This window comes from Sus scrofa, chromosome X (genome assembly GCF_054392235.1).
Source record: "Sus scrofa isolate SSC_HxYL_T2T_F1_AM1 chromosome X, Sscrofa_HxYL_maternal_Yorkshire_Landrace_v2.0, whole genome shotgun sequence".
Lineage (NCBI taxonomy): Eukaryota > Metazoa > Chordata > Mammalia > Artiodactyla > Suidae > Sus > Sus scrofa.
In genome coordinates this window covers 40,436,657-40,460,787 of record NC_139401.1, presented here as the reverse complement: position 1 = coordinate 40,460,787, position 24,131 = coordinate 40,436,657, and the positions used below count along the sequence as shown (strand labels likewise).

The 24,131-nt window shown below is 36.6% G+C and overlaps 1 protein-coding gene and 1 pseudogene across 15 annotated transcripts in view; both read right to left on the bottom strand.

The window, feature by feature from the left end:
- The window catches only part of USP9X (ubiquitin specific peptidase 9 X-linked), a 149,106-nt gene that overhangs the window by 29,182 nt on the left and 95,793 nt on the right, over nt 1–24,131 (bottom strand). For all 15 annotated transcript variants that reach the window (XM_021080148.2, XM_085007689.1, XM_085007695.1 and 12 more), the window contains 14 exons: nt 22,952–23,294; nt 21,063–21,158; nt 20,323–20,534; nt 18,884–19,124; nt 18,388–18,537; nt 17,389–17,509; nt 13,920–14,050; nt 13,462–13,740; nt 9,386–9,511; nt 8,104–8,229; nt 6,835–7,001; nt 1,933–2,041; nt 1,550–1,696; nt 467–613 (listed from right to left, as the gene is read on the bottom strand). In XM_021080148.2, the coding sequence (XP_020935807.1) occupies nt 467–613; nt 1,550–1,696; nt 1,933–2,041; nt 6,835–7,001; nt 8,104–8,229; nt 9,386–9,511; nt 13,462–13,740; nt 13,920–14,050; nt 17,389–17,509; nt 18,388–18,537; nt 18,884–19,124; nt 20,323–20,534; nt 21,063–21,158; nt 22,952–23,294 (2,395 nt within the window). The remainder of the gene's footprint in view (nt 1–466; nt 614–1,549; nt 1,697–1,932; nt 2,042–6,834; nt 7,002–8,103; nt 8,230–9,385; nt 9,512–13,461; nt 13,741–13,919; nt 14,051–17,388; nt 17,510–18,387; nt 18,538–18,883; nt 19,125–20,322; nt 20,535–21,062; nt 21,159–22,951; nt 23,295–24,131) is intronic.
- LOC146394557 (U6 spliceosomal RNA) lies at nt 8,697–8,790 on the bottom strand (annotated as a pseudogene).

The following is a 24,131-nucleotide window of genomic DNA, read 5'->3' as shown; positions in this document are numbered from 1 at the left end:
ACTACAATTAACAAACAAACTCAATTTCTCAGGTTAAAAATAAGTCAAGATTGAGCTGACTGTAGCACATTTAAAATTTTCTTTTAATCACACAAATCACCCAAACTCATTTTAAATAAAAATAAAGTGTCCTAGAATATTTTTCTTTGTATGTGAAGAAACTCAGTATGTCCAGTCTTACATAATTAATTTGTTTCATTTTAAATAGTCTGATGAAGTGAAAAGTTCATATTTTCTAAATAGAAAAATAAGCGCTTATTTATAAAATACAAAGTGCTGAAATTTTATTATGCACAAAATTTAGAAACTATTTTAAAAATTACTGTAAACTCTATAAAGACTCTTTAAAAGTAGAAAAGAGAAACGGGCAAGATAATACACCAAAGATATGATAGTATAAATTAATCAGATTTGCTAATTCAGAAGGTTATGATATCTAGTTAAGGACCAAGATCACAGAACTTACCTTAATGAGATTAGCACCACCTTTTTCACAACCAATATGATACTTTTTCTCAGGGGTTTGAAAGGCCAGTAACTCTTTTGTTACCCCAAGGTGGCCTTCCAAGATGGTTTCTTCAACACCTGTTTCACCTGTTCTTTTAACATCATCCTGTCAAACCAAAAATAACAAATGCTTAACTTATGAAAAAGGCAGTAGAGAGGGAGGGAGAAGACAGAACAGGACAGAGCTGAACAGAGGCAATGCCTTCAAACCTTTCCATTACAAGCAAGTTTTTCGCTTCGGAACTTTGTAGAAGCTTTACAAACTAGTAGGAAAAAATAATGCTAATCTGAAGGCCAAAACCAACAAATCTCTTCAGAAACAATACCAAATAAAAAGTATTAAGATTGAAGATCAAGAGTTAAATTAAGCGCTAAGCCTATCAGACTCACAACACCCCCACCCCCATTTTGGCCGCACCCACAGAATATGGAAGTTGGATGGAGTTCAAGCTGCACTTGTGACCTTTGCCACAGCTGCAGCAATGCCAGACAAATCCTTAACCCACTGTGCTGAGCTGGGGATTGAACTGGCAACACCACAGAGACAAGCTGAATCATCAACCCACTGCCCCACAATGGGAACTCCTCAGAATCATTTTTTGATGAAAACAATTCAAGAATACTTTTTAGAAGATGAAAATTTACAAAAAAGGTCCAAGATTCTAAAAAGAATCTGAAAATCAGTATCGCAAGTCTCTTTCCTCCTCCCCGGCCACTGCATGCAGTGCCTTGCTGTGGGATCTCAGTTCTCAGACCAGGGATTGAACCTGGGCCGCAGCAGTGAAAGCACAAAGTCCTAACCACTAGACTACCATTGAAATCTCAATATTCAAAATCTTAAGTAAAACAAAGCATGTGACAAAACTACTTATGCATTCATTCTATGAATCATGAGTTAGTAATATCCACCAGCAGAGTATATACTCTTTGGTCCTTTTGATTACTTTTTGTTGTTTTTCATTTAACCAAAATGCTCGAAACTATAAACTATTAATAAAAACACTATTTATTAATATAATAAACAGTACTAAATGCAACTTACCCTAATTCTTTTAAGCCAATCAATTTCATTATTGAGAAGAACTTCAGCGTTGGGTATATTAATATTACTATTGTAAGCATAATTAAGAAGGTGCCTTAAGAGGGTAAAGTAGTCGCCTGAATGTTTAGCTCTCTCTCTGGCTGTGCTCTGAAACAATAAAGTAGGATAATACGAATTTATATGTCCATGCTCAGAAGCCACTTTTTAAAAACCCAGAGTTAACTAGAGTAGATGACTAAGACAGTATGAGAAAGTGCTAATGTTTTATTTATTTATTAAGTACAGACTACTCTACCTTTAATACAGGCTAAAACCACAAATTCTTGAATGTTTCTTGTTTAAAGAATGATTCACATTGATAAGCATATTAAAAAATGTCTCACCCCCAAAACGGTGAAGAGCAGAGTAATGAAGAAAAGTAGAGGCCTGTGTCCCATGCAACATCTGGTACACATTAAAAAGAACTGCTCCTGTGCCACCTGGCGAACAGTTCTGAAATAAAAAATTGTTTCACATTTAACATATTATCTTCCTGAAGAAAAAAAAAAAAAGATTCCAACACTGTCTCATGGGATGGGGGTGTGTGTGTGTTGGGGTAGGTAAATTAAAAATGTAAGGATATATAACACCCCTTTAAGCAACCTATAAAAGATGAACTTAGGCTGTGTGTCAAGAACTAAAACTTCAAATTGTCACTCAAGAGTTCAAGGGGCATCTTCTAATACTCTTCTTGTAATAGGCTGGAAGTGTTCCTCTAGATACAAGAGCTGTATGGTGAGCCTTGTGCATCTTTTGGGCATTCTACAGAAATTTTTTTTTTTATTCAACTGTGATCTGGAAAAAACTGTAGAAATTCGGTTGCAATTACACAGTAAGGATGTTGCTGCAGATGTCCCTTATATTAGTGGTTCCCAAAACATGTCAAGAGCATTAGCAGCATCTGGGAACTTGTTAAAAATGCAATTTCTCAGGTCTCATCCCAGACCTGCTAGACCAGAAATAATGACACTGGGGCCCAGCAACCTATATTTTAATAAATCCTTCAGGGGATTCTAACATGCCCTGAAGATTGAGATACAACATATTATACAATACTCTATGATTACCCATGGGAAAAACTTGCCTCTAGTTCCAGTACTGGGAATTCTACCTGAATATCATGGATTTAAAAAAAAAAATCTATACAGATCTCACAAGAATAAATACTCCAAGAGGGCAAAGACATCTATTTAGTTGACTATATACTGTGCCTCCAGAATGAAGAATGATGACTGGCATATAACAGTTGCTAAGAACCAGTTACCAGATGCATAAATTGTGCTTACAAGACTGTGGTCTGTCTCCATTAAAAGTAAGCACTTATCAATCGACAAAACCTGTTGCCTGTATTTTTACAACATACTCAAAATCTGATCATTTCTCACCACATTTCCTATTGCCATACCGTACTTCCAGACACTCACTCCTATCTTTTATTTGGATTAATGAAATTGTCTAAGTGCTTTCCCTACCACTCTATACTCTCAACAAAGCAATCAGAATAAACTTAAAAATGTTAATTCGGAGCTATCATTCCTCCGCTGGAAACCCTTCAGTGGATTCTCATCTCACTAAGTTAATGTTTTTACAGTGATCTATAAAATCCTTATAGGCTTCTTTGTTGCCTCTCTGACCTCACCCTCCTACAACTTCCCCGCCCCTGCTGTTCCAGCCACACTAGTCTCTGTGTTGTTCTGCAACATGTCAGGCATGTTCCTGCCTTGAGACATTTGCATCTGTTGTTCCTTCTCCTTAAAACACCCTTCCCCCATTATCTGCATGGATCACTCCCTTCCTTACTCTTTCAGAGCTTCATTTAAAAGGTCACCTTAGGGAAGGAAGCCTTCTCTGACTATCCTATGTAAAACTGAACTCCACTGCCTGCTTTATTTTTCTCTAGGCATCCATTACTATAACAGACTATATGTCTTCCTATTTGTTCTCCCTTCCCAATGCCCATCCTTTTTAGTACACAGACTCCAAGACTGATGTTTTGTCTATTTTGTTTACTGCTACATTCCTAGTAGCTAGAATACTGCCTGGTCCATATGGGTACTTGATAAATTATTCACCAGGGAGACTGCCTACAATATTAAAATCTAACACCACTTGGACCTCAGCATCACAGGCCACCTGTAAACTGACTCCTACTAATCTTCTTTACAGCCTTATCCTTTTCTCCTCTTCTACCAGAATACTTAGCTGGTGCCTTGAAAGCACTACGCCAGGAGCAACAAATTCAATACCTCCATGATCATCGACGTTAACATTAAAAAGTAAAATAGGCAGAGTATAAAAGCAACAGGTGCTGAAGGGGGCTAGGAAATTCAAATCCAATTGTGACTGATTACAATAAAATAAGGTCAGTGTTATGTGGAAGCAGACCTCTTCTAATAGGAGCAGAGGTCTAGGAGACCTTCCAAGTCTAGGGATAAGGAAAACTTACTGGAAAATGTGGCATGGAAGTTGAAACTTATGACTGAGTAGAATAAAGGGCCAAATTGTGAAGTGCTTATAAACCATATGTAAATGTTTACACTTAATTCATAGGTGATGGGAAGACATGGAAAGACTTTAAGCAGGATAACAACACAATCATATTTTGCAAAGATCACTCTGTGTGGTCAACAGATAAGAGTAACGCCTTAGTGGGACAGCACTAGGGGTAGGAAGATGAAGGATATTGCAATTGTCCAGGCAATGGGTGCTGGTTGCTTAGATGAGGGTAGAAGTAGCACAGAGAAGAAAATGCAGAGTTCAAAAGTACAGGAAGTAAGAACAGTATACTGGGCAGTGAGGGTGAAAGGAGGAGACCACTGCCAATGCCCATTTTCCATTTTGGGGCACATATATATGTCCTAATCAACATGAGCGCCCACGCTACATTGCACATAGAACCTTCATGTCTGCTCCTTCCAAGTAGAAAGTAGCTTATTCCTCTCCCAATTTCCAAAGTACTTGGACTTTTTATTTATTTGGCCACGCCCATGGTAGGTGGAAGTCCTGGGCCAGGGATTGAACCCACAGCCACAGCAATGACCCAAACCACTTCAGTGACAACACCAGATCCTTAACCCCAGAGTACTTGGACTTTTAATACACAAGTTAACTTCTGTCTCAAAGCTCCTTAAGTACAAGAACTAACTTATTTGACTTTGGACTTTCATTGCCAAGCACATAGTAGGGACTGACATAATCTGCTGGTGGGGTGTTAATTATACACCGTAAACTGTGTGATAGATTAGGTTCAAACTCAGCAAGTATGACCTAGTCATTTAACTTCAGTCTTAGTCCCTCCACCAGCAAAGTCTACTTCTAAGTTGCTATAAAATTAAGTGAGAAAATATATTTGGCAAATGCTGTGTAGTAAATAGCTATACTAGTTAGTAATTAATTATTCAAAGATAAACACTGAAGGGTAGCCTTATGTATGCAAGTCTACAATGCCTTATCTGAAATCCTTGGGGCCAGACGTGTTGAAGGATTCAGATTTTAGAAAGGTAATGCCAACAAATTATGTTCAGGTCAGGTTTGCTGTCAAATTCTTAAAAGCTGATAATTGAACCTTCAGTAGGGACCCCGGTATTTATAAAATGATTTAAAAACTGCAGGCAGGGTGAGAGTCAGTAGTAGGGAAGAAAGTCATATATCTAAAACTCAAAACTTTAGAAGACCCTCTTTGTTGTCAAAGATAAGATAACAGAAGCATGACAAGAAGTGCTGTGCATGGTATGTTAGTACTTCATTGTGCCTAAGTTTTTAGGAAGGAGAGGAGCTAAATGGTTCTGAACTGCTGCAGCGAAGATTTTCATAAAAAGTAGAGGGCAGAAAACCTATTAAACCAAGTTCCTTAATATTTAGTAGCCAAAAGTGAAATAAGTTCCTAATTTAGTTTAAGATTTAAAATTCAGCATAGAATAAGAAATTGGTACCTCCAGGTATGACTTCATCAAAACCCATGGTTAATCCTCTTTTCCCTCCTCCATCTACCCCCCTCACCGCCTTTTCTTTTTTTCCTTTTTTTTTTTTGCTTTTCAGGGCTACACCTGTAGCACATGGAGGTCAAATCGGAGCTGCAGCTGCCGGCCTATACCACAGCCACAGCAACGCAGGATCCCGGCCAAGTCTGCAACCTACACCACAGTTCACAGCAATGCCAGATCCTTAACCCACTGAGCGAGGTCAGGAATTGAACCCGGGTCCTCATGGATACTAGTCGGGTTCCTTACCACTGAGCCACAACGGGAACTCCTTTTTTTGCTTTTTAGGGCCACACCTACAGCATATGGAAGTTCCCAGGCGAGGACTTACTGAATGGGCTGAATTAGATGTCTTTAAGGAAATTACCAAGGAACTTCTAAAATAGTAGAGAGTCCCACTTGAGACTATTACATTACTTTATAGCATTCCCTGGAGTGAGCTGAACCTACTCTATCACATCATATGCACGGGGGTGGGGGGGGGGCAGGCTTTATCACTAGGTTTCATTTCAGCAAACTGCTTATTTTGACTTTAACTTTTCATCAGTGATTTCTGTCACTGCTGAATTGTATGAGACAGAATAAAGAAAGAACATTTTCTGTGTCTTCTCACAAAACGTATATAAAATAGATTATGCATGACAGTGATGCTAATTAGAGCTTAAATTTAAAAAACTACCTTATGAAGGTCAAGTTTAGATTGACATGAGGATGGAAAACCATTTTCTATAAACATGATTGATTTGCACAAAGAGAAGCCCAAAACAAAATTAATGCCATTGATTAAACGCTCTTAAAATGAAAAACTAGAACTTTATAGTTGGTCTTTATTCTCAAGGTAAAATGCAAAAGTGTTTACTATAATCATGCCTTGTGAATTTCATACTGACCTAACAATTTCATTAAAAAAGAAAAAAAAAAAAATCACTTGGCTTCTAGGTATCCAAGATAGGAAGCTAATGTCCTATTTAACCTAAATCTTATAAACTAGATTTTTAAAATGGGCTAAAATATGTACATCTTAACTACATTGTGGAACTGGAGAAAAAATTTCACTTTGAGAATTAATGGTGGCATTTTGTAGAGACTAAATCCAAACAAATTCAGGTCTAGGTAAAACATAATTAAATAAAAATTTCCTAAATATCACTGAGGTATAGAGAGAAATAAATATTTGATTCCAGAGATACATTTTGCCAACATAAATTAATCATTTCTGCTTACAAAAATAAGATCACATTTCTTACAATTAAAAAAGATACTTACTTGCTGTGACAGTGCAATAGTAAGTCAATAATGAATGTCTGCCAAGCCTTTTCTTTACTAAGAGCATCTAAGGCTGTTGGAATCAAGGCAAAACACAACGTCATCACTTCCAATGCTTCACAGCAAACCTGTTCATCTTCCAAGTCTGGCTCATGGCCTGCATTAGTCTGTAAAATTATAGCCAAGGACAAATTATCTAGAGATACATTTCAAAAAACCTCATACAACTTCAAGTTAGTGCTTAAAAGTTACCTACTTAAACACTTGTTCTCAGGCTCTTTACCTACAACTCTTGAGGCCCCTTTGGAGGAGTGTGGAAACGACTATAAATAGATGATAAAGTCTAATTCTATCCTTTTGCTATACCCCAAGGAGGGCTGAAGGAGCACACGGAACATAGCACTTGCTTCTTTGTCCCTCAGACACCTAGAAACCTTCTGAGTTGTGTACTTTTGCACCAACAATCATTCCTTCCTCCAGAACCATTTTGGCACTGTGGTCAGAGTACCCAACTTCTGACTGGTTCCATTACATAGCTTACCTGCAGTGACATTTTATTCAAAAGAAATTGTCTCAGAGGACAGTTCAGGAAGAGTGTGAAAGTTTTACATCCTAAAATATGCTTGGGTAGGGAGCTAATAAATTCTAACCTAAAATTATCAAGTAATTATGTATGGTACACTCCTGAAAAAGAACAGGCATTCAAACGTCAGCTGACTGAATACCCAGCACTATACCAGACGTACTATAAGACATCAACATATATCAAAATCAAGGCAAATCAGGAAGCACCTTTAACTTAATTTCCCTTTCTGAACACACAGCAGTGGCTATCAGGGGCAGGTAGAACAGAAAAATCAGAGCCAAACACAGACTCTCTTTTGTAAATAACTTGATTAATCTAATGGAAGATCAAGAATGATACCTAATTGGCTGATACGTGTTGTTGCTTTAAGAGAGTCAAAAACACTTAAATGCCATGCTGACAACTGACAGTTACCTAAACCAAAGACAGAAAGATGATGAGAGAAGAATAAAGAGAATGGGAGAAAGCAAATTCAGTATGAAACAATTTTATCTGATCCCAGTGAGAAGTAGAAAAAGACAGTATCATTATTAAGAAAAAGGAGCCTTATCATGGCACGATTCTAAAGTATGTTATTTTCCAAGTAAAATTTTACTGTAGTCTCATCTAAATTCATAATTTAGCCTCATCCATAACTGAACAATCTTTATTTAAAAGTAATATATTTCTATGATAATTCTTACCTTCTCATAAATTTTAGTGATTTCTTCATTTGGGCTAAATACTAGCTGTAATGCCCCACATCCTGATGCCCAGATAATTTTTTGTATAGCTCTAATTACACAAATATCAGGCATATATCTTGAAGCCTGCAAGATAATTAGTAATTAAAATAGTGATAGAGTATTAATCACTAGAAAAGCAAGAACATTTCTCCTTATAAAGGAAATAGGAAAGGCTGTGAAGCAATACCACTGTCTTTAGGTTCCCAAGTTGCCTCTGTTCCATTATTTTGTTTAACCTTAACACCAGAAAATATGCTCTCCGTATCCACACTACTTTCAGAAGAATCTTTTTAGACTAAAAAGCATTAAGAATGCATTTTAGACTACAAAGGTAATCTAACTATTCCACTCCTAGTTTTTTACCCAAGAGAAACTAAAACTCATGTCCCCATAGACATTTGCAGAGAATGTTCACAACTTTATTTACAGCTAAAAAGAAACAATTCAAATGTCTTTAATTTTTTTTTTTACTTTTCAGTATATATTTAACTTTTAAAATTAAAATATAGTTGATTTACAATATTCCTTCAATTTCTACTGCACAGCAAAGTAAAAAAATGGAATGCTTCATGAATTTGCATATCATCCTTGCTCATCTTCTCTGTATTGTTCCCATTTTAGTATATGTGCTGCTGAGGTGAGCACCAAATGTCTTTCACCAAGTATATGGATAAATACAACATGGAATATTCATAATGGGTATTACTCAGTAGTAAAAAGGAATAGTCCACACCACACAGATAATTCTCAAAGTCATTATTCTGAGTGAAAGAGGCCATAAAAAAACCACACACTATATACTTTCATTTGTATAAAATTCTCGAAAAATGAAATCTACTACATAGTAACAATAGATCAGTGGTTATCTGAGGCCAGGGCTAGAGAAAAAGAACAGACTGCAAAGAGGCATAAGGAAAGAGTGACGGAGATGTTCTGTGTTTTGACTATGCTGAAGGTTTGATACATACATGTCTTTATCAAAATTCACTGAATTATGTACTTTAAAAGGAGGCTGTTCATTGTACATAAAGGTGAATAAAGTAAACATACTAATATTAAAATTAAATAAAATAAATGTTAGAGGCAATTTACCTAGACTGAGACAGTGATTAAAGTGAGTGGGCCAAGGAAAATTAAGCCCCAAAATGAGATAAGGGTTTAATTTCCACATTAAAAGAGGGCTGAAAGTGAACAAAATGCACCTTCCAGAATTTCAGAGCTTTCTAAGTTAAATACTAACCTCATCAGATATTTGCTGAGCAAGACGAATTGATACATTTCTAAGCATGCATTCAGATGATGGATTAGGAATGCTCTGAAGGGCACTTTGTAGCACCACTGCTTGATCATGAGTAACTTGGTTGACCTGAAAAAAAAATAAGCATTTCACCTGAACACTGCATATATAGCCAGAGCCAGTCGTTTGCTCCTCACTCAGTCACCACTCCCTCAGGACGATCTCCCTTCTGTACATACACTGTAGAACCTGTGGTGACTCACACACACCAAAAGCTCTTTACACGGCTAGCAGTGTGGGCCACCTCCCTTTCTGGTGCAGCAGTGTCACATATCCTTCTGCAAACCCCCATTCTAGATCAATCCAACTTGTGTCTCTATGTCTCTGTTCAGCATAACTTGTAGAAGTGAGTGATAAATTTAACAGACTGGTTCCAGCCCCACAGAGAAACTCAGTAAAGTCCTCCACATGCAAGCTCCTGGAAGACCCCATTCCCATTCACCCTGGTCATCAAATTCTTTTTAGAAAAGGAGAAAAATTAAGGAATATCAGTAATGGAATAGAAGTACCATGTATAAAAAAGGTACTAGTGTCTCATCTAATAGTATAACCAAGTTTTTAAGTCTATAAAGAAAAAAGATGACTTCTAAGTAGCTATTAGCCAGGCAATTCTGACTACCTTTCAAGTTCTAACTCCTCTTCTCTATATTGTAAATATTTCTAAAACAGTAATTAAGACAAGACTGTTTTACTTATTTTGCCTTTAGAGCACTCGTGGCTGTGATTGCCTTGAGATCGGAGGCTATTACGTACCTTTGTATCCACAGTGGCACATTTTCGGAGTAAGTGTTAGAGAAAAGTGAAAGAGGGAAGCATGTATGTTTTTTATGTACTTCATTAAGCACCTGTGTCAGGGATTATGTTAAGAATATTATGTTATCTTAACACCACCACTTTTGTTTTTTATCCTAGTAATAAGCATGATACCTTTTATACAAAATAATGTTAAGACTTAGGCCTTTTTTTCATTATTTCTTTTAAATGAAAATTTCCAACATACATGAAAGCAGAGAGAATAGTATTATGAACTCGAGGCTACCCATTGCCCAGCTTCAACAATTATGAACAAAGGACCAAAATTATTTTGTTTAACCACTGCCACTCACTTTCCATCTCCTCCCTACCCCAGGATTATTTTGAAGCAAATCCTGGATATTACATAACTATTTTGACAATTATTCAAAAAAAGAGGCCTTTTCCTTTTAAACATAATCACAGTTATCATTATCATACCTGCAACAATTATAAGTGAGACATCTCAATTAAATGTGATTATTGTAGTATCACAGATCTAATCAATATTCTACTCTAAGACCCATTCTTTTTTTTTTTTTTTTGTCTTTTGTCTTTTTGTTGTTGTTGTTGCTATTTCTTGGGCCGCTCCTGCGGCATATGGAGGTTCCCAGGCTAGGGGCTGAATCGGAGCTGTAGCCACCGGCCTACGCCAGAGCCACAGCAATGCGGGATCCGAGCCGCGTCTGCAACCTACACCACAGCTCACGGCAACGCCGGATCGTTAACCCACTGAGCAAGGGCAGGGATCGAATCTGAGCCCTCATGGTTCCTAGTCGGATTCTTAACCACTGCGCCACGACGGGAACTCCCCAAGCCATTCTTAAAATAGAAAAATCTATATATTCCTGAAGCTTTTGTCTTCTATTGGTAACTTAGTAAACCATCACTTATCATGCATATAAAAGAACTTAAAAGGGTCCCCACTGTGGCTCAATGGGTTAAGAACCCAACGTTGTCTCTGTGAGGATGCAGGTTCAATCCCTGGTCTTGCTCAGTGGGTTATGGATCCAGTGCTGCTGCAAACTGCGGTGTAGGTCACAGACGCAGCTTGGATCCGGTGTTGTTGTGGCTGTGGAGCAGACTGAAACTACAGCTCCGTTTTGACCACTGGCCAAGCCCAGGAACTTCCATATGCCACAGGTGCAGCTGTAAAAAGAAACAAAGGAAAAAGGGGGGAAAAAAACCGTTAAAACGCATAGTTCGACGTCTCATAAACAGGCATCGAATTCTGGCATGTCTTGAGAACTTTAGGTAAAATGGATCAAGGAGGCCACCAAGGCAAAGACAGAGTGAAAATAAGCTCAGAATTGGGAGTTAAGCCAGTCAAGGTGGGAAGAGAGGCTGGCAACAGGCTAAATCAATTGCAGTTGACTCCTAAATAGCAGGAGGGTTAAGAGGACAGACACTCCACACAGTCAAAAATCTTTGTCTAACTGTACAGTCAGCCCTGGGTATCAGTGGTTCTAATCAAGTGAGGATCGTGTCATATTGTAGTACTTATTGAAAAATCCATGTATAAGTAGATTTGTGCAGTTTAAACCTGTTATACAATGGTAAACTGTACATCTTTTTTCTTACCAATTGTGTTTATACATTTGTCATAATACAAGCTAGTAAGAGCTTCATAATGGAGTTTTTATTAAATTTAAAATAACTGAAAGACCATTTGGGTTTTGTTGTGGTTCTATAAAAATTTTAGGATTATTTGTTCTAGTTCTGTGAAAAATGTTATGAGTATTGGATAAGTATTGTATTAAATCTGTAGATTGCTTTGGGTAAGTATGAACATTTAAATAATATTAATTCTTCCAATCCATGAACACAGGATAACTTTCCATTTTTTTTTTTGCATCATATTACAATTTCCTTTAGTCAATGTCTTATAATTTTTAGAGAGTATAGGTCTTACAATTCCTTGGTTAAATTTATTGCTAGATATTTATTTATTTATTTATTTTGGTGTGGTTGCTTTCTTGATTTCTCTGACAGTTCATTATTAGTGTATAAAAATGCAAGAGATTTCTGTCTATCTATCTTATATCCTGCAACCTCACTGAATTCACTTATTAGTTCTAATGGTTTTATGGTGGGCTCTATAGGGTTTTCTATGTATTATCATGTCATCTGCAAACAGTCATCCAGCAATTCCAGTCCTGGGTGTATACATCTGAAGAAAATGAAAACACTAAGTAGAGAAAATATTTGCACCTCAATGTTCACAGCAGCATTATTTACAATAGCCAAGGTATGGTAGCAACTTTAGTGTTCATCAATAGATGAATGGAGAAAGAAGATGTGGTGTGTGGTATAAACATACACAAAATGGGATACTGTATTACTCGGCCATAAAAATAATGAGTTTGTGACCACATGGATGCACGTTGAGGGTATTAGGCTTTAGTGAAGGAAGTCAGAGCAAGAGAAACACTTTACATTTTCAGATATTTGGGGAATATAAAAAATAAAGCCAAAAAACAAATGTAAACAGAAACATAACCACAGATACAAACCAGAGAACAAACCCTTATTTACTGGGAGCGGGGGCGGGGGCCAGGGCCAAGATAGGTGAAGGACATTAAGAGCTATAACTACTAAGTATAAAATAAGTTATAAGCATATAAGGTACAGCACAGGGAATGTAGTCGATGTTTTATTGTAACTTTATATGGAATATAATCTATAAAAATATCAAATCACTATGTTGTATACCTGAAACTAATATTGACAACTACATGTCGATGAGGAAAACAAGTATTAATTGAAAGTCAAAAGGATTCAAGGGAGCAGGGAAGAACTGTCCTCACAGTACAGTGAAAAATTATTTCTATTTTAATACAAATATAATTTAATTAAAGGAAGCCTCTAAAATGAGGTATCACTGGAAAGGACTTCAACTATTTTGAAGATCCTGCTGCATAGCACAGGGAACCATATCTAGTCACCTGTAATGGAACATGATGGAGGATAATGTGAGAAAAAGAATGTAATTATATTTTGAATCACTTTGAACTCTATACTTGAGAGTTGTTAAAAGAACTTAAACTTTAAAAATTACCATCTTTTTTGGGGAGGGGGGCCACCCTGAAGCATAGGCAGTTCCCAGACCAGGGCATGAACCTGCGTCCCAGAGCTCCAGAGATACTGCCAATCCTGTTGCACGGCAGCAGGAACTACAAAAATAATCATCTATTATTATAAAAAGCTTTCTAAAAAGTCTGTATTACCGATGCCATGGGATTCACGCCTTCCACACCTGGCTGACAAGCTTCTGCCACAGCTCGGACGTGGCCATAGCCAATGGCAGTTAGCAACAGCTTGGCTATTTTAAGAGCATTGAGGTAGGCACCCCTTCGAGTTTCCATATCTGCATTTGGTAGGAAGTTATTTCTGGTTAGCATACTCAGGACAAGGGGTAGGCCACCACTTTTCAAAAAGTGAAATTGAAAATCAGAGGAATCATCAGCCAGAGGTGCACCAGCAGGCATTAACAAGGCATAGACTACCTGGAAAAAAAGAAGAACTGTATTAAAAGGTTATAAAAAGATAACTTCCATTTTATCATCATTAGTTTAAAATTTTTTTCCCATGAAATTCACAAATAACTTCATTGCAATTTCATCTATTACCATATAAAAGGCTAAATTTAAAGAACATGAGATCAATTTAACAAGTAAATACCAACCTCTGTTAGGTACAGCACTTGTGAGGCTGAAGGACCAAAGAAAAGCGAGTCAAGGGACGGACTAAGGCTGCTTTCTCCAAGTTTGGCATGGTCTAAACAAATAGCTCTTAATTTTTCTATTGTTGTGCTATCTGTAAGAAAAAAAGGGACGGTCTAAAAATATAATTCAAGCATTCATAATATTTCACTTCTGATATTCTGAAGACTACTTTCGTATGGAATAACAATCAATTCAGGTGAGTTACAGACTCAAACTTCACAAGACATAACCAGATTCTGGACTGATTTAAAAACAACAACAACAAAAAACAACTCAATCAATCGGGCCTTTTTTTTTTCCCCCCTTTTTTCTTTTTTGGCTGCCCCAGGGCATACGGAGTTCCCGGGCAGGGGATCAGATCTGAACCATAGTTGAGACCTAAGCTGCAGCTGTAGCAATGGCTGGATCCTCAACCCACTGTGCTGGACCAGGGATCGAACCTGTGTCCCAGCGCTCCCAAGAGGCCACTGATCCCATTGCACCAGAGTGGATCTACCAATCAGGGCTCTTTAATCACTCAACCCAAACATGAAGCAGTCTCCTCCTACTCAAGAGATCTCGAATCAACATGCCCTCTCGAGGCACTGGAGACCAAAAAAATCTAATACGCTTCAAAAAGAAGTAGTTCTTATTGAAAATAACAAAATAGAAAATATGACATGATCTTCCTTCCAACTTTTCTATTGTTAACCTCCATGACACTGTGCATTAACGGGTTTGTTATACTGGAAGAAGCTTAGTGGCATCCTTAGAAACTGAACTTTAATCAAACTTATGGATTTAATTTTTTGAATAATATTAAAAGATGAGTTTCCTTTAAATCACAGTGAAAAGACACAGTAAGAAAAGGAAAAACCAATTCCATTATTAGCTACCACTCAAACTTATTTCAAAAAGTACTTCGATAATCAAACTATTTTCCAGGTAAAGTGCCCTATGATTAAAATACCACTTGATAATTAAGGCTTTAAGAGCCTTTTTTTTTTTTTTTTTTTTGGAGGAATAAAGGTAACCGAAATTTACTATAATTTCCTTAGGGTAAACTAATTTTTAGAGTCCTGGAAATATCTTATTAGGAAAATTTCAATTTGGAGATCCCACTGTGCTGCAGTGGGTTAAGGATCTGATATTATCTCTGCAGTGGCTTGGGTCACTGCTGAGACATGGGTTCAATCCCTGGCCTAGCAACTTCCATATGCCATGGTTCCTGCCCAAAAAACCCTGAAAAAAACTTCAATTTGTGTTAAAATCATTGGTTTTCGCTATTCTGAAGGGACAGTGAGATACAGCTAAATGAAAACATTTGTGCCTCGGTTTCCCCATCTTTAAAACACAAATAGTAATTCCCTCTATAGGGATGTTGTGAGGTTCAAATGAGTTAACAAATGTTAAAAGCTTATAACATATTTTAAGATATTGGTTAGACCAAACTCCTGAGAAAAAGGAAGCTCTGAAGAGGAAAAGCAACTCACTCTGCTTAGTAAAGCAATATACATTTTAACTTCTTTGTATACAGTAAGAACTTATTTTCCTGATACCTGTAGATAAAGGTTACATGAGCTCCTGAGTACTTTATACTACAAAAGATTAAATTTCCTACAGACACCACTGTGGAAGTTCTAACTTTAACAACAGATCATAATGGAGGTTACTTGACTTCAGGCAAAGATTCAGAAGAGAAGTAAAGTCAATGACTAGGAAAAAACTTTCTAATTCCATCTTGCTTTTTCCTCCTTTTAAAATATGTGCACATATGCATAAGCTCTAAATGATCACCCAAATGTTAGAAACAGAGAACTTATAATCACTTCCGTTTCTTAGAGCTTGATTCCTTTAAGAAGAGTGTATACGTGCACATATGTGTAATAACCACAGGTTAACATTTATTGAACAGTAATTAAATACCAGTCACTATGTTAGGGGTTTCCCATACATCACCCCCACTTCATTCTAGCAATTCTATGAAACAGTTATTATTAGCCCAGGTTTACAGATAAGGAAGCTCTGAGAAACTAAATAAACTTATGTCTAGGCTCATGGAGTAGCAACTTGAAGCAGCAGGATTTGAACTCAAGTCCATCTGAGTCCAAAGTCTATGAACTGGCTACTGTCATACAATCATTACCAGCATTTTCAAAGGGCTATTTCGAATTTAGGTATTATTTTTTGATTATACAAAATATTATAAAAGCATCCTTTTAGTTTTCCTGCTTGAGCTGCCTGACAAGAGCTCCCTCTCGCCATCTGGTGGCATTATGCTCAAATCACAAGTGATTAGGGATTCTGAAATTGGTTTGTGTTTTCCAATGTTTTGTTCTGTCTTTTTGTCTTAGATTCTAGGGCCGCACCTGTGGCATATGGAGGTTCCCAGGCTAGGGGTCTAATCGGAGCTGTAGCCGCCAGCCTATGCCAGAGCCACAGCAATGCCAGATCCAAGCTGTGTCTTCGACCTACACCACAGCTCATAGCCAAAGCCGAATCCTTAACCCACTGAGAGAGGCCAGGGATTGAACCTGAGTCCTTACGGATACTTGTCAGATTTGTTTCTGCTGAGCCACTACGGGAACTCCAGAGATGACAGATTATAAAATGCACATAATAATGGAAAATTATTTGGAGAGGTTATTAGCGAATATGTCAGAAGAATTAGCGATAGGTGTACAGAAAATCAAGATTACTAAATTCTGAAAAGAAGTTGTCATTAATCCAGCAAACTGCTTTTTATACTCTTGAAAAGACTAATGCTGAATATGAATTTATGAAAAAAAAAATGGAAGGAGGTAGGAGTAAGAGTTAAGTTTTCTTCTATACAACAGAAAATTGATAGGTATTTAAAACCAACAAAGAAATAATATATGTATATGTTATTACACACACATATATATATATCCAGATGATATCTATGTATATATGTAATAATAAAAGCTACTAATTGAAAGTAGCTATTTTCCAGGAATAAAAAAGGAACAATGCTACAGATGACGAATGACCCACAACACAGTCTAGGGGGTGGCAAGTTTTTTCTATACAGGGACAAACAGTAAATATTTAAGCCTTTGCAAACCATATGGTCTGCGCCACAAATATTGTTGTGCTAGGACAAAAGCAGCTATAGACAGCATATACATGAATGAACATGACTTGTACACCAATAACATTTTGTTTATGGACACTAAAATTTAATTGTATATTATTTTAATAAGTCACAAAATACTATTCTTTTGATTTTTTTCTTCAGAAATTAAAAAATGTTAAAATGATCCTTAACTCGTGGATCATACAGAAAGAGGCAGTGCTCTGGATTTGGCCTGTGAACTATAGTTTCCCAATTCCTGTCATTTTCCATCTAGGAAAATAATTTTCTAATAAACCTCATTATTATCCAACATGTACTTTATCAATATTATTATTTAAAAAGAAAATTCTTACCTGGTGGCATAAGTTTCATAAGTACTCTTGCTCCATCTCTAAGAGGTGGCATATTTAGACTGCTTCCCAAGTCTGCAACTTGCCAAAGGAAAGAGATGTATCTGGGATGCAATGACATTATCTAGAATACAAAATACACAAAATATTCACATGTAAATTACACATTCCCCAAAGAAGAGTCCCCACATAAATGTGTTTGTTAATGTCCACACATTTGCTTATGTCATTTCTACCCTGAAATGGTCTGCCTCCAGCATCTTCTCAGCTTTACAAACCCTTCATGATCCAGACTGAATACATCATCCAGCCACCTCCAGTACTTTCTGTTTGACTGCGTTTTTTTTTTTTTTAAGTCTTTTTTTGTCCTTTTAGGGCTACACCCAAGGCATATGGCGATTCCCAGGCTAGGGGTGAAATCAGAGCTGTAGCCTCCGGCCCGCGCCACATCCACAGCAACATGGGATCCAAGCCTCGTCTGTGACCTACACCACAGCTCACAGCAACCCCAGATCCTTAGCCCACTGAGCTAGGCCAGGGATAAAACCTGCATCCTCAAGGATACTGGTTAGATTCTTAACCTGCTGAGTCACAAGAGGAACTCCCAGACACTATTTCTTTAGAAATATGATAATGTTACCAACAATCTTAAAAAAACTGCAGGTATTTTCCTACAGAAACAGTTCTCAAGAATTCATTGTTGTGGTAAAAATACAAAATTCAGTGTTTCTCAATATATTCAATAGTAGGAAGTTGTGCAATAGGCTAGTTTTATGTAAATATAACAACACTATTATCTACGCAAAAAATGTGATTTTAAATCTCAACCAAGTTATAATCACCTTTCAGAGGGATTCATTCTGAAGTTGATGTTTAATTATATGGTTGTTATTGTGCCACATAAAGTGTAAGCTCAAAAAAAGGAACTGTTCTGTATATTTTATCATCAAAGAACTTAGCATAATGATGCTTGCATACAGTAGCTCAAAACTATTTACTTACCACCCCAGGCAAACAGCTCTCCACTTCTGGATTGGGACCATCACTGTAATGATTACCATGGTTTCCAGGAGATCCAGTTGAGGAATCAGAAGAGCTATCAGGGCTTGAAGGCATATTGGAACTTACTTGCGTAAGTTTGGCTGTAATTAGCTGAAAATTATATACTATTATTAGTATCAAAGACAAGGAAAAATAGGTAAGACAGAAGTTAGTGGCATACTAACAAAAACAAAAAAAACTACACAATGTACTTTTAGAAATATAATTTGTAACTGTTGTCTAACATAATCACTTAAATGGTTTTTGTTTTTAGAAGTCTTTTTCTCTATTGTAGGTACCATAATGCCTGTCTTATTTAGTGTTATAATTGAAATACCTAATACAGAGCCTCACACATTAACAGATGCTCAATTAAGATTTACTGAATGAAATGTTGATAACTGAAAGAGTCCCAGGTTTGATTTTCTTGGAAAGTTTGGTGATTATAGATACTTACCGATTTATCTTTTAAGTTTAACTGTCCAATCAACTTTCTATCATCTGCAGGATCTATCAGTTCACCACCCACAAAGAGCTCAATTTTTGTATGGGCTACATTGGCTTTGATACGATTGAGAATACATCGTCGTACTGAACCAATTGTATCATTTGTATGAGACCATACATCCAAGTCATCAACCTGTCTGCCCTGGTTTGGAAATCGAACTATAAAAGAGAGATGTTTACCACGGAAAGCTCTGGGGGGAAAAAAAGGGAAAACATCACACTCAGCAGACTTTGAAATCTCCCTGCAAAGAAAATAAAGCTAGGAATTTAATATTATTTTCTTAAGAGAAAGTGAGTTAAGGACACATTTTTAGGATCTTGAAAATAAATATTTACTGCTCCTTTTAACTACAAATATTATTATAAGTAATCTTCAAAAACACAAGTCATACTCCTTTGTTCCTCTTGTGCCTAAAGTTTATAGGTATCTAGTTACAAGACATTAAGACAGAAACATGAGTAACATTTCACTTATTTTTATGTTATAAAAAGTCCAACTTACCAAGACTATTTTTAAATGTGGAAGACAAAATTTATCTTGAGAACATCAACAAAAATGCCAAGATGTACGTTTTTGCTGAAAAAAGTTTTTTTTAATTTTTAATTTATTTATTTTGTCTTTTTTTTTTTAGGGCCTCACCTGCAGCATATGGAGGTTCCCAGGCTAGGGGTCTAATCGGAGCTGTAGCCACCAGCCTATGCCAGAGCCATAGCAACACAAGATCCTTAACCCACTGAGCGAGGCCAGGGATCGAACCTGCAACCTCATGGTTCCTAGTCGGATTCGTTAACCACTGAGCCAAGACAGGAACTCCTGAAAAATTCTTAATACCAAAATTCACCCCCAAAATGATATTTATGTTGGCATATTATCTCTTGAAGGTAAGATACAAGAAATAAAAATCACATTCAATGTAGGTTCCCTTGTAGTGTTCCAGGTTATGGGTCTGGCATTGCCACAGCTGTGGAGCAGGCTACAACTGTGGCACAGGCTTGTTCCCTGGCCCAAGAACTTCCACATGTTGTAGGTGTAGCCAAAAAAAAAAAAAATCGTATTCAAAGAGCAATTTAATCATTTCATGGTTAAAAAGAGAACTCTTATATGCTAATGGTTTTCATCCTATAAACATCTCTAAATTAAACATAGTATTTCAGGCTGTATGTCAATTCTCGGTAAAACTGGAAGGAAAAAACCAAACCAAAACATAAAAGGTCTACTATTACAAAAAAGATTCTCTAAGATGCAAATCCTATTTTTAAGCAAGACACTAACACTTGCAAAAATGAAAAATTTCCTTATACTTACTGTAGATCATCCCTTTTAAAAATCAAATGGCTAGGAAAATAACAAATTAAAAAGTAGCACTAGTGGGTCAGTAATTCACAAACCTTGACATAGGCAGGATTGTTCTTTCCTCATGATAATCACTGTCGCATTCATTTATATACTCTCTTAATACAGTTAGTACTCGAACCATTCGAACAGCTTCCTGTCTTGCACAATTAATACTGTCTTTGTCACCATCCAAAACACACAATGTGTCATAGGAGGCTTTCAAACGATCAAAGCAAGACTGAATGAAATCTTCATGGATTACCACCTACATGTAATGGGCCAAATAAAGACAGTTCAAGTTGCTTTGAAAAGTAAACATTAAATATATATTTATAATTTATATATATATATAATTAATCCAATTAAAGATGGCAGATCATTAATTTAAAGGCAGATCTCAATTAAGCATGATGAATTTAACCAGAGAGTCTCTATTGGTAATAAAACATTACGTTTTGCAAAGGAAGCTAAGGTATGAATGTTAACAACTATAAACTTGATGTACAAAAAAAATGAACTTCAGGAATAGGTGTTATAATCAAAAGAAAATCAGCTGAGACCTCGTGCCATAATTATACTCAAAATAATCACTTCAAGATAATTATCAAGACTCATTTAGACAGCATTTTGTACAAGGGAAAGACGAACTAAATATTTTACGTATGTTTTAATAAGAGTTGAAACAAATACAAATTTTAGTTAATTCTGAGTTAAAGAAAAAAAAATCTTATTAGCAAGAGTTCTTCAATCAGAATTCAAATTTGTGGAAATTTTAATACATGTCAATTCTTACCTGATTGACCTGCAGCCTTGGACCAAGGTTTGTGTATATCTCTTTAAGAAGATCTATAGCTCTGCTGGCAATATCATCATTACTCTGAATCACCACCTAGGTTCAGAAAGATTCAAGTGTAAACGGCTTTCAAGAAATAATTTAGTTGGGCATTTCAATTCAAACTATACCTCAGTTATTTTTAATACAGTGTTATTGTATTACAAAGTAATTTAAAAGGGAGCACTGACTTTTGATAATTAAGTAAATCAAGTATAATTAAAGTGAGAAAATGGACCAAAAATATAACAAATGCAAAACTTGAGTCTTTGAGATTATATAACATACAGCTTGGCATAAAAAGGGCTACCTGCCCCACTTCTATAGAGCTTTACCCCTCATCTAAATCACATCAGTGGTTTTCAAACTACGTGTAGAACTCTGGTGATGAAGAGTTTTAGGGATGACCTCTATAATGGGCTTGGGAGGGGGTTGGGGGAGAAGCATAGAGACCTAGGTAAAAGAAAAAACATAGATGGAACTTGAGGGCATTATACTAAATGAAATAAGTCAGAAAAAGACAAATACTATATGATATCACTTACATGTATTATTTTCAAAAATAAATACAAACAAAAAAGTGAACTCAAAGATACAGAGAACAGGAATTCCCTTATGGCTCAGTGGGTTGAGGATTCAGTGTTGTCACTGCTATGGCTCTGCTTACAGCTGTGGTGCAGTCTGACCCTTGTTCTGGGAACTTCTGCATGCTGTGGGCATGGACCCCCCAAAATACCAGAGAGACCAGATTGGTGGTTGCCAAATGGGTAAAGGGGTTCAAAAGGTACAAATTTCCAGTTATAAAATAAATAAAGAGTTGGGGATGTAGTATACAGCATGGTGGCTATAGTTAATAATACTGTATTGCATATTTGAAAGTGAATAAGCGCTAAGAGTAAATCTTAAAAGTTCTCATCACAATGTAAAAAAACTTTTGTCATGACAGATTTTAACTAGACTTACTGTGGTGATCATTTTGCAATATGTACACATCAAATTACATTGTATACCTAAAACTAATATAGTGCTGCATGTCAATTACATCAACTAAAAAATATACATATTAAGACCATAAAGGCAGAAAAATTAGCCTTCAGTAGATAATATTTTACTCCCTCAGTTATTTAAAACTATCAGAAGCTAAACAGTGCGAAGAAGCATACAATCATAATTCCTCCTAAATAAAGTCTTCTCTTCTATGCTTTTAGCATTAAATGTATAATAACCTGGGAGTTCCTGTTGTGGCTCAGCAGAAACAAATCTGATTAACATCCATGAGGACGCAGGTTCGATCCCTGGCTTCACTCAGTGGGTTAAAGGATCCAGAGTTGCCGTGAGCTGTGGTGTGGTGTACGTCACAGATGCGGCTCAGATCCCGCATTGTTGTGGCTCTGGTGTAGGCCGGCGGTTACAGCCCCAATTCAACCCCTAGCCTGGGAACCTCCATATGCCACGCCCTAAAAAGACCACCAAAAAAATGTGTAAGCTAAAATTAATGCTGAAGAAGAAACAGGTCTGCATTGAATGAAAAAATGGAAGAAAGTAACTTCCATAGAGAGGCATGAAAGATCTGAATAGTACACTTCTAAATATGTCTGGAACAGACAGATTCTAAGTCAAGACAAAAGAAACAACGGTGGCAAAAGAGGGGGAAGTGAAGGGAGGGAGAGAGAGAAAAAGGTGAAAAAACCCAAAGACAAATGAAATAATAAGATGAACTGTCACCTCCTCCTGGGACAACTATCAGAGTGGCACATACACACATAATATATATGTAAAATTGCGACTTCTTACCTACCTGAAAAACTACATCAGATCCTCTGTTTACAAAGTTCCTACTTTTCACTTACCCTCCAAAGGTAGTCTAATCCTATTAACTCCAAATCATCCATCATATATGCTCTCCTTTTTGCTACTAGCTTTCCTTCTCGACAATTCACAGCTTTGAAGAATCGCTCAAAACATTTCATTCCATTTTCAGTCAATAGAGAAGGATCAAGTTGAAGAACATTACTTTCAAAGAAGTCCTTATTAATATCAGGATCCAAGTCTGGTTCATCCCCCATCAACTTGGAATACCACTTAAAACAGGCTTCACGATCACAAAGGTAAACTGCATTCTCTGCTAAGCATTTCCATATTTGCTTTGCCTGAGGAGCACATAGCCAGAGTTGGCCATCCTTCAATAAAAATCTTGAAAAACATAAAAAATTAGCAATTAGATCTATATAATTTTTATTCTAAAAAGAAATCTATCACATATGGGGAAATAATCCATTTATCACTATTATGTTTTAACTATAGGTAAAAAGAAATGAGTTCTTATCAACATCTTAAAATAACTTATTTCTCAATTTCTATCTGTCACTAAAAAATACAAGGTATTAATTCATTCACTAAGCACATATTAAGCACCTACAATGTGCCAGGAACTCTGCTACATGACTGGACCTAAACCGAAGAAAGTACCTGTTCCCTGTTCAACTAAAACACTGTAAATCAACTATACTCCAATTAAAAAAAAAAAAAAATTGAGGGAGGTCCCTTCATGGCTCAACAGTCAATGATCCCAATTAGGATCCATGAGGTTGCGGTTCGATCCCTGGCCTTGCTAAGTGGATTAAGGATCCAGTGTTGCCATGAGCTGTGATGAGCTGTGATGTAGGTCACAGATGTGGCTCAGATCCCACTTGCTGTGGTGCAGGCCAGGAGCTATAGCTCCATTTCAACCCTTAGTCTGGGAACTTCCATATACCACAGGTACGGCCCTAAAAAGGAAAAAACAAATACATAAATAAAAAGGATATACAACTGACTCGCTTTACTGTACAGCAGAAACTGGCACATTATAAATCAACTATAGTTTAATTTAAAAATATTTTTTTTTAAAAAAAGAATATACCATGGGCGGGGAGATTTGCTTCCTGAACTTGAGCAGTTTAATCGCTGAAACCAGCCATCTGGAAAGTATGCTTAATAGGTTATTTGAGTCTAACAATCTGCTTACATTGTATCACTGGAGAAAGAGGT